The following is an 11,417-nucleotide window of genomic DNA, read 5'->3' as shown; positions in this document are numbered from 1 at the left end:
GCTCCACTAAATTGAAGGAAATTTAATTCAATGACAGGTGGCGATATGGATAGGTTTAAAATTCAAATTAAGAAAGATTTTAAGACTAGGACGACTTTCCAAAACAATAACTTAATGATGTTGATTTGGGTCTCTGTTGTGCTTGGGAGTGTTTTCAAAATGAGTGGCAAGGCGACATCATCGATGGAAGCTTTTTGTTTATTTTTCCAAAAAGGAAATTCATTTAATGAATTTAGTACCAAGTGGATTTTCTACAGTGATGGGGTATGTAAAGGATATATTGGGAAAGATGATGTTTTAATTATTAGTTAGTTCACACGTGTAAATTGGGAGTTTGGTATAGATATTATCACCTTTCATCATTTGAATTGCAGGTCTATTTCTTTGGTACCTTTCTTAGTCATTTTCACTTTGAAATATTGCCTGTGTTTTCTCAAATATTGTTGCTTAATCAACACTTACAATGCTATTAACAAATCTAGGAAAGTTAAAATGCGTGTCACCATGAAATGTCCAGAGCCGATGAAATGTGACAACTTGAAGCAGAATGATGAGCTATGGCCCTATTCAAAGAGGCTGGTCTGGTTGCATTTTTTAAAGCCATGCAAGGACATAACAACACCCTTTCACCCAAATTCAACAATTCTTGGAAAATGGGTGAGGTTACTATAAGTACTATCAAGTTTATGGTAACCCCATAATTGATTGTAGATGTGATGTGTCTCAAATGTGAAGGTTTAAAGGTGGTAAGAAAAGATGCAGTGACAACAAGCTATTCATCAAGAAGTTCTTTGAGAAGAGATAAAATATAGTCCACTTGCAAAATGGGTATGATAGGTTGGTTTTCTCTTCCTCCTATGCCTTAGTTAGCTACCATGTGATGAAATACTTTATCCTAGAAGGCAAATACACCACTATTCATGGTTATCATTTTTCAATTATTAATTACATTAGGCACAAGGAAAATATAAACATACCATTTTGCCTCTTCTCATCTATGTGCATTAGCATTGAATTCAAAGGTGCTTCTCCCCCTCTTCATCAAGGATTCATATTTCCTTTGTATAGGTATGTGCCTGACCTAACCCTGTAGAGAAATAAACTATTAACTCAAAAAGAGAACCCTAATAACCCTACTATCTCTATTAAAATCAAGCTCATTGAGAGAAAACTCTATACCCTTGAAAAATCAATACCTTTGGCAAGAAAAAAAGAAAACCCTTGAAAAAACCTAGTGAAGATGTTGAGGAAGCTAAACTCCTCAAACCCACCCCTAAACAGCATAAGTCCTTTGGTCCAAAATTAGGGCACTCTAAATCTAGAAACTTGGATTATAAGTCTACCAAAAATGAAAACATTACTATTGAACTTGATAACCCTACCCTAGATAATAAAGTTGAGGAGACTTTGAAACAAAGGATGACAAAGCAAGATACGAGCCCTAGTGGTCATCGGTTTACAAGACTCCTTGAGAAGGATTCCAATGTCGAAGAGTCGCCTAAAGAAGAGAAAGAGATTGAAATCCATTCTAAGAAGGAATTTCTTCCTAAAACGGGCATCAATAATGATGAATCTAAATTTGAATAATACAACAAACAAGAAGAGGATATGGAGGATTTTAGTGCAGGACACTAATTCTTTCAGTGTTCAAGATGAGGCTACCCCTTGCAAAAATATCTAGGTCTTTACAAATGATTTAATGAAAGATAATGGAATCATGGCTAACCTTAAAAATTGAGTGGTTGATATGTAGGTGAGAATCAAAGAACTGGAAACTAGAGTTGACAAATTCAAAGTGGGGAAGAAGAACTTGGAACATGTTGTCAAGACCCTCACTATAATCACTGATGGTATAATGCATAAGTTTGTTATGGGAATGGTCTCAAGATAGAGAAAAAGTAACAAGAAACAAAAGAAGATTGCTGGGAAAAGCAAGAAGAATCAAGAAGACACTCAAGGCTACAATCCTAAACAAGGAGACTAGAAGAAGAATTTGAAGATGCTAGAAAAGAACTGGGATCTTATCAAAGACCCAAACAATTAGGTTTCATAGTTCAATTTCCTTTTTGCTTCTTCTTTTTTGAACGCGGTGTTGATTTGTTAATTTGTTACTATTTTATAACTCTTTTTTTATTGGTAATGTTTTTTTTAAAAACTGGAGTTTCTAACCAGTGAAGACCACATTTGGGGACCCCCTCCTCGTGATTACAATTTTTTTTGGAGGGTATTAACACCTCCCCTTTAAACTATTTTTGTTCCTTGAAACTCCTTATCCCTCCATCTATCTCTCCTTGTCGCTCTACTTAATATCCTTATCACTCCATATCATCTCCTTATCGCTCTGTTTATCTCCAACCACTCCTGCACCTGCATCACACCTTGAGTCCACAATTTTAGCGGGGCACTAACACCCCACCATTGACCATACTTGATCTACGAGCCATCATCCTTTTCAATCACAACAAACCCACCAGCATCAAAGACCACTAGTGCCAATGAGGAGTCTACGTACACCAAAACTCTGTCCTGTACCGGAGAGGCATTAACATCTCCACCGTGTCCCATTCTACATCCTCCACACAAATATCCTGGATGAAGTATCAACTGGTCGGGAGGGTTCAAGAAGAAGCTCGAACACAAAACCTCTTAAACAAGAGGCTCGCACCATACCGTTGCGGTGGGAGGTCAACCCCAATATGTTATAACTTGGTTAAGATAGAATGCACTCTATTTAAGACCTTTTTAAGTCTTTTGGTCTAGCTTATTATTATGGATAGTAGGTTTATGGCTAGTCATTATTTTCGTTATGTTTTGAGTATAAGTTTAAGTTGGACTATCATGGTTATGTTTTTTATTATGTAAGGGTAGACTGTAGTTTGTTGTGTTGTGGTTTCTAGCTATTTCTGGGATAGCTGTTTCTTGTTGGGGTGATGTGTTGAACCATTGTTTCGTTATGGGATGAAGGTCCTCTCCTTGCTTAATCAAAAACATTAACGTGCAACCACTAAATTATTAATATCTTTAATTACAATCTGGGTACAACTAATTTTTTAATATGATTTTAAAATATATTTATGCTTCATTTCCTAAATTTGTAGAAAACCACAATTCATAAAACAAAAGTTATAATCACTAGAACAAACTTCTTTTTTCTCTCTCATCAGATTATCTATTTTTTTAATAAAATGGAGAATTCAATTAATTAAATAAAGCAAATTCTTTCACCTCATCAACAAAAGCACTTTCAAATTGATCAATCTTCTAAACTTGTTATTTTCATTATCTCTTGCATACGAAAAAATAAAATTATAATAATAGTAATAACAAGAAGAAAGATAATAATAATAAAACTAATTATTATTCTATCTTTTTATTAAGAAAAAATATTTCTTTTTCCTTCTCAATACTTAAATAAAACTTAGAAATAAAATAAAACATAATATTATCTTCTTAAAAAATAGATTTTGTAAGTAGAATGACGGAGCACAGGAGGAAGCTAGGGTTTACAGGCAGAGGTGCTGTTCGGTCGTGAGGATGGGAACACAATCACATACAGAGGGAAAACCAATGGCCATGGTGCCCACCGCGTTCAAATCAATGGCAGTGACAGGAAATGGGAAGGAGGAGAAGGGACATTTTTAGTTGGGGGAAAAATAGATTCCCGTTTGAGCAAGACAAAATCAAATGGGGCCGTTAACGGTATCTGAATCTTCCGAAGTGGAGCAAGCAACAGACGGAGGAAAGGTTGAAGATGAAATTTTAGGTACCCCCAAAAGACCTTTCCATCGGTGGGATACCGGCAACGTTTGAGAAACGGTCAGTCGGTATTTGCATAGATTTAGAGGCTTGGAAGGAATCAGTACAAGCCTTGCGTGATAGAGCATTCTTCATGAAGTGGGGAGGTGATTGACCAGCTTTCCCCAGAGTGAGAAACTGGGTCAATGAAGAGTGGGGGAGTCACTTTGAGATTAAAACCCTAAAAAATGGGTTTTTTCATATCATTGTTGGGTCAGCGGAGGTGAAGAATGCATTGATGGACTCGGGGCCTTTTTTGATGTCGGGAGTAGGTTTTTTTTATTAAGGATTGGACCCCTAATTTTGACCCGAGACAAGCCACGATCGAGGAAATTCCTATTTGGCTTAGATTGTACAATCTCCCGCATGAATATTGGAAGGAGGAAGTTTTTAAAAGCATAGGTGAGAAACTAGGGAGATTCATCAAGTCGGATGAAGCGGTCGACAAACTTAATTCATGCATGTATGCCCGAATCTATGTTATGTGGAAGCCTCATCTAGGGCTCCTGAAGGTCATTGAGATTAGATCTCCAGAGGGTTTATGGAGGCAAGAAATAGAAGTAGAAGAAATCATGGTCAAATGTAAGTCCTGCAAAGAATGGGGTCATGAGAGACGTGATTGTTTGTCTGGGCAGAAGGGGAAAGGAAGGGCAGATCATGCGCTGGAGGTGCATCTGTTAGCAGGCACGACCTCTGACCAGAGCCTGGGCATCCCTGAGACTAAACCCGAGTTCTATTCTGACGGTTGCAAGGGATGGGGTTCTTCGGCATGGCTCAGATATTCTAGAGGGGATGGGAGTACCAGGTGACTCTTGTCCAGGTCAGGAAATGTCGCAGAAGGCCTCTGGTTTGGTTGGAGTAAAGTCTGTTGAGATTGTGTTTGATGATTTGGGTGAGTTTGCCATGGAGCGTTCTCAGATTTAAGTAGAGTGTCTGGTTGGGGAGAGTGTGGGTCAAGATTGTTTTGGAAATGGAGGGGGTGTTTGTTCTCACCTAGAAGGAAAGCCGGTGGAGGGTGCATTTGGGCCCGTTTTAAATGATTATGCAATCGGTGGGGGTTTTCCAACTCAACATAGGTTCTACAACACCTTGGCAGATGGGCTGAAGGAGCAGGGGACGGGTTTGATTGCAAAGTCCCCATTTGTTTCAGATGATTTGGTTGGGAGAGTGGATGGGAAAGCAACCAGTTTCAAGGACATTCACATGTCCCCAGGCAAGGTGGATGGATTATCAACAGAGTTGGAGTCTGAGGAGGAAGACGGATTTAGCGATGATTCTTTGGGATTGTCTATAGAGATAGGGGAGATAGAGGTTAGGACCATTAAATAGACCAAAGCAAATCCCACTAAGGCCAAAGGGAATTTGAGAGGAAGGAAGAAGAGGTAGAAGTTGCTCGAGGAAGTAGGAAACATGAAGGGCCAGACAAGGCTACTTAGATTCGGGAGAGACTTATTCTCTCCTGGACAACAATGAAGTTCCTAACTTGGAATGTCAGGGGTTGCAATGCCCCTGACAAGAGACATCTGATCAAAAGAGGTTTTGATCAGGCTAAGCCGGAAGTTATTTGCATTCAGGAAACTAAGCTGGGTTGTGATGCTACTGTTTGTAGTTTTGGGGTAAGGCAGAGGTGGTCTGGATCTTTTGTGGATTCAGAAGGGGCCTCAGGTGGGCTTGGCATTCTGTGGAACCCTTTGGCTGTTCAAGTGGATGTTGTTTCATGTTCTAAATATTGGCAGATGGTAAAGGTGAATTCAAAGACCATGAATTTTTCTTGTTTTCTTATTAATGTCTATGGGCTGACTTTGGCTGTGGAAAAGTGCAGATTATGGGAGGATATTTCTAAGCGCTCAGAGGAAGTGAGGCCATCTTCAACTATTGTTGCTGGGGACTTCAATGCCACCCTTTCTTTCTCAGATAAACATGGAGGGGTGAGGAAATTATGCATGTCACAATCGGACTTTCAGTCCTTTGTTAATACTAATGCTTTGTTTGCAGTGGCAGCTAAAGGTGGGAATTTTACATGGACTAATAGACGAAGGGGTTTTTCCAATATTTATGAGAAACTAGATAGATTATTCCTTGCAGGGGATTGGAATTTAGCCCCTTTGGTTTTTCAGGCTGAGGTATTAGCTATTTCAGGATCGGATCATTTCCCGGTCTCTTTGGTTGTGCAGAAAGATGAAGTACCAATTCGGTGTCCCTTTAAGGTGGAAAAGATGTGGTTAAGAGAACTAGGTTTTAGAGATCGTGTTGCTGGGTGGTGGAAGGAGGCCCCCATGGTGGAAGGTTTCTTGGCCTTCTAGTTTTTTAAGAAGCTTAGCTTTGTGAAGCAGAAATTAAAATCATGGAATAGGGAGGTGTTTGGCAATATCTTTGATGAAAAGAGAAGGCTAGAAGGAGATTTGGGGGCTTTGAATGTGAAGGTCTTGGCAGAAGGGATGGATGAAGTGGACTTCCTCACAGAGAAAGATGTGCTTAGCAAATATGGAGAAGTTTTGCAGAGGGAGGAGATTTACTGGAAACAAAAGTCGCGAGAAAAATGGCTTAAAGCTGGTGATAGAAACATGAAATTCTTCCACAGTTTGGTGAAAGCAAGGTGAAGTCTTAATAGAATTCTCTCCCTACGACTTGCGGATGGTACGATCACTGAAGATTCAGACCAAATAAGCAAAGAGGCTGTTGACTTCTTCGAAAATCTATGGAGGAGAAGTGGGGTTGCTCAGTTGGGATTGCAGGTTGAGCTTCTGGAGTTAATCCCTCCCTTAGTTTCGAGGGAGGACAATATCATGCTTGAGGAACCAGTTGTTGGCATTTCAATAGAAAGAAAGATTGTTGATATTCATTAAGGATATTGAGAAGGTTGTTGAAGATTATTTGATATAACTGAAAAGGGATGATAACTATCTTTATAACATTATTTTGTCATTGATGTCAAGAAATTGATTTTCTGATTCAGTATGATGTTTCCATATCTTAAGAAGTATGTTTTGATGAGTATTAAGTGGTCGGTAAGTGACACAGAAAGAATGTGATAAGAAAGGGGAGAAATAAGTTATTCAATGGGCAACTATTACCGAGTTAGACAATGATGAGATCATGATGTTTAGATTGTTTTGATATCCTACATATGTTGTTGATTGTAAGGTTAATACTATACTATGTCACCGAGTTAAGAACCTAGTCGGTAAACCCTAAGGAACCTAGTCGGTAAACCCTAAGGTTATCGATATCAGTTAATGAAGGAGGAATGTCTATCGAGTAAAGTTTAGTATTTACCGAGTTGCAATTGAGTTATGACATATCACATTGGATGGATAAAAGCATTATTTAATGAAGGATGCTGATGAGCTGGAGATGTATAAATGATTGGTATACCGCGCATGAAGTTTGTTAAGGATCTATGGCAATGGAAGATCGGCAGGAAGATCTACAACTTAGATTAAACCGCAATAATCTTGTGCAAGTTCCAAGAAAGGAATGCACGTCCCTAGGCGAGGTAAAATGTTTTCAAATCGAAAGATACATTGGACCTAGTCAAGATTGATGATGTGATGGCTAAGATTGATCATGGGAAATGTGATCAAGGAGATTCAGCGGTTAGCAAATTGTTTATAAATAAGAAATTATTGATGAACAATGTATGCGGGCAAGTGTAAGCACAGGGATGCTACATAGTGATTACTGAGCACAAAAGCTTGAAGACCTGTTTGAATACATAATAGGGAGCCTAGCAGAGGGACAAGATAAGTCCTTTGACAAGATTGTTTTGAGCAAAATAGAATCTGCTTTAGCATTTTAGATGTGAAGTTGCAGATATATTTTTATTACTGTTATTTTGTGATAGAAAATCTCTTAATTGAGTGGACTTAACAGTCTTATTTGTAAACCCTCTAGCAAGGTAACATTCTAAATGAGTGTTTGAAATCCTTTAACAAGGCCATTTCTAACAAAGTGAAGATCCTAACAGATCTAAGGGAAATCCCTTAACCGGGTCACATCTAGCAATGTGTTTGTAATCTTTAACAGGATTTGCTTTTAACCGAGCATATTCTAGAAGAGTATATTTCTTAGTGGGTCTGAAATCCCACAGTGGTTTTTCCCCTATTTGGGTTTCCACGTTAAATCTGGTGTTATATGTGTTATGATGATTATGTGTTTATGAGTTTGCATGTTTAGCAGTTTTTGGTTATATTGCTGAAGTTTAAGTTACCGAGGTTGAATCTGTTGATTTTATGGAAGATTAAGTTTGTATGATTCACCCCCCCTCTCATCTTGTTAGCTATTGGCATTAGAACTTTACACCAGTTTCATTGAAGGAAGTCAAATTTGCTGTTTTTGGCTTAGGTGGGGAGAAAGCACCGGGACCAGACAGGTTCTAGGCGTTCTTTTTTCAGTTCTTTTGGGATGTGATTGGTGAGGAATTGTTAGTTGTGGTTGAAGAGTCAAGGTCCAGAGGCTTTGTATTGAAGGAATTCAATTGCACTCTAATGGTGCTTATCCCAGGCTAGAAGGGATGGAGGAGTTTTGTCCTATTTCACTGTGCAACACCATATACAAAATCATCACAAAAGTTGCTGCTAATAGGCTCAAGTTAATTTTAGATAAGTTGATCTCTTGTGAACAGAGTGGTTTTACTCCTGGAAGGAACATTGTGGATGGGGTGATTATGGCCCATGAGGGAATCCACACGAGAATGAAGGGCAGATAGAGAAGAATGATCCTGAAGCTTGACATTCGTAAAACCTACGATAGAGTGGATAGGTCTTTCCTGGTGGCTGTGCTTGTAAGGTTTGGGTTTGGTAAGTCTTGGATTAAGTGGATTTATAGATGATTATGTAGTTCTTAGCTTCGGTTTTAGTTAATGGCAGTCCTCAAGGTTTGTTTTCGATGCCATGAGGTATTCAGCAAGGGGATCCAATTTCCCCTTTTCTCTTTATTTTGTTGGTTGAAGTTCTTGGAAGGTCGAATGCTCACAAGAGAGCTCAAGGGATGTGGAAGGGCATTGAGATTGCTCGAGGGGTGGACTCCACAACTCATTGTCAGTTTGCTGATGACACCTGTCTTTTTGGTGTAGCTTCTATGCACGAGGTTTTGGTTATGAAGAAAGTGCTGAACAGATTTAGTTGGGCCACTGGTCAGGAAATAAATTGGCTCAAATCAGAGATCTTTTTCTTCCACACAGAATGTTGGTCACAGAGAGCTATTGCTAGATTATTTGCGATAAAGATTGGACAAATGCCTGGTAAGTTCCTTGGTATGCCGCTCTTTTCTGGAGCAGGTAAGATGAACATTTGGAAAGGGTTTCTATATGGTTACAAAGCAAAGATGGAGGGATGGAAGAGCAAGTGGCTTTCCTTGGCTGGTCGTCTTCTGATGCTGAAGTCAGTTGTCTTGGCCATGCTTATCTTCCCTATGGCCTATTTTAAACTCCCAGGTTCGATCATTAAGAATATGCAGCAGAAGATGAGAAAGTTTTTGTGGAATGGAAACAAGGAATAGGACAAAATTCCGCTCATGGCTTGGGACAGAGTTTGTAAACCCAAATGAGGTGGAGGGGCGAGGCTCCGTGATCGGAGACTTATTAACAAGGCCATGGGGGCTAAGTTGGTGTGGCAAATGTATAGTAAACCAGAGCAGAGGTGGGTTAGAATTTTACAAGCTAAATATTTAGATAGTAGGGAAAAGGAAAGGATTTTAACAGTCAAAAATCCCCCAAGAGGGTCTGCTTTGTGGAACTTTTTGGTGAGCTGTAGGAGCCTGATCACAAATAATCTATCTTGGCATATTGGTGATAGGAAAAAGGCAAGCTTTTGGCAGGATTCTTGGGATGGACATCCATCTCTAGAGTCTCAGGCCCCCCAGCAAATCATTTTAAAGACTGGTCAGGTTTGGGGCTCAAAGGTGAGCGATTTTTTGTTGCAAGAAATGCCTTTTTTGGGATAGCGTTGGAATTGGAAAGATTTTTGAGAAAGATCCTGGAAAATCGAGAAGTTTCATTTTTGAGGGAGGAGGACGAAATAGTCTGGTGTAGCGCCAAGAGTGGCAGCTACTCTGTGAAAGTGGGGGTCTCTCTTTTGGAGAGTGAAGGGAGGACAAAGTAATGGGACGCTAAGGTGTGCTGGAATAACATTTGTCTACCGAAAGTGGGGGCCTTTTCCTAGCTTGCTGGAAATAGGCAGATTCTTTCTGGAGATCGCCTCAGGAAAATGGGGTTTGCTGGTCCTTTCCACTGTGTGCTCTGTGAAAAGGTGGAGGAAGATGTGGAGCATCTCCTACTCAACTGTGAGTTTGCCCAGGAAGCATGGCTTTTTGGGTTGCAGAGATTGAATTGGAAGGACCCCATGGTAGGGAACTTGAGCGAATGGTTGGAATCTTGGCCGGTTTTGGGTAAGCCTTCTATCTTTATCGCCATATGGAAGATTTTTCCCTCTACCATTTTATGGGAACTTTGGTAGGAACGAAATTGAAGAGTGTTTGAAGGAAAAGCGAAAAATAGGAAGCGCTTTTTGATCAGATTGGAGAGGGCCATTTCAAAATTGGTTTCTAATGGTGCCTCTCATGTGAACTTAGCAAAGGTCCCTTTCACTCAGTTTGATGCTGGTTTTTTGGCGAGTTGGCCTTTGGTTAAGTTTAGGCCTGTTAATAGGCACCTGAGGGCTAATCTTTAGAGTCAAGGCCAATCAATCCCTGAGTGGACTCTGCCAGAAAAGGGGTGGATTAAGATAAATTTCGATGGTGCATCGAGGGGCAACCTAGGGGTTTCAGGTGTTGGGGTGATTGCTCGAGACGATTGGGGCAACACTCTCGCCATTGGTGCTAAAAGATTGGTGGATGGATCAAACAACGTTGTTGAGTGTCAAGCAGCGTTAGAGGCTATCCTAATGGCTGGGAAACTGGGAGTGAAGAAACTCCATTTGGAAGGAGACTCTCAGGTTGTGGTGAATGGGATAGCTTGAGGCCGAATGGAGGCATGGCACTTAGACAAGCAGGTTCAAAGAATGCAACTTCTTTTGGGTAGTTTTGAAGAGTTTATGGTGACTCATATCCTCCAGGAAGCAAACTTGGAAGCTGACAAACTTTCAAATGTGGGAGCGAATGGCTCCTTGGAAAATAAGTATAATTTGTTTGAGGACTTTAGAAATGTTAGTCCTCTTGATTTTGAATTTGGTTAGATGGCTTATCATAGAAAAGTGAACCTGAGCTTGATTTGAAGTGATCGTTTGTAGACATGGTCCCATGGGAATTAAAGATCCTCGTGGTGTGTGATCCATGATGTTACTGCAAGTGGCCTTGCGGTGATGGATGATGATGGAGGCGATCAGTGTGAGTGACTGGCGATGATGCTTAGTTTTCTGCGAGGCATGTGGAGTAATCATGACATGTGATGGTGGTGGCTTTTAAAGGCATTTGTGTTTCATTTCCTGGCATTTTGTGGTGGCTGCTTGGTGGTAGGCTATGTGTTCAAGGTTTCTTTTGTGCAGTAGCAAGAAAGGATGGACGCAAATTTTTCTTTGATGTCAAATGGGCAATTGCCTGCGTTTCGTGGGCTAATCTCGAGGAATAGGCTGACGAACATCTTTAGAGTGGATGGGGAGGACTTCTGGGGGGCAATGAGGATGTTG

The 11,417-nt window shown here is 40.2% G+C and overlaps 1 protein-coding gene across 1 annotated transcript; it reads left to right on the top strand.

The window, feature by feature from the left end:
• Positions 1 to 8,509: 8,509 nt before the first annotated feature.
• LOC131860291 (uncharacterized) lies at positions 8,510 to 9,294 on the top strand. Its single transcript, XM_059214683.1, has 2 exons — positions 8,510 to 8,594; positions 8,747 to 9,294. Exons 1-2 carry the CDS (start codon positions 8,510 to 8,512, stop codon positions 9,292 to 9,294), a joined length of 633 nt encoding a protein of 210 aa, XP_059070666.1.
• Positions 9,295 to 11,417: the final 2,123 nt, after the last annotated feature.

The sequence above is a fragment of the Cryptomeria japonica genome, chromosome 2 (assembly GCF_030272615.1).
Source record: "Cryptomeria japonica chromosome 2, Sugi_1.0, whole genome shotgun sequence".
In the NCBI taxonomy this organism is placed as follows: domain Eukaryota; kingdom Viridiplantae; phylum Streptophyta; class Pinopsida; order Cupressales; family Cupressaceae; genus Cryptomeria; species Cryptomeria japonica.
The sequence above is the reverse complement of the archived record's forward strand: the minus strand, read 5'-3'. Positions and strand labels throughout refer to the sequence as shown.

Coding starts and splice junctions, on each gene's coding strand:
- LOC131860291 (XM_059214683.1), top strand. CDS start 8,510: ATGATCCTGAAGCTTGACATTCGTAAAACCTACGATAGAGTGGATAGG. Junction 8,595..8,746: donor GCTTGTAAGGTTTGGGTTTG/GTAAGTCTTGGA, acceptor TGTTGGTTGAAG/TTCTTGGAAGGTCGAATGCT.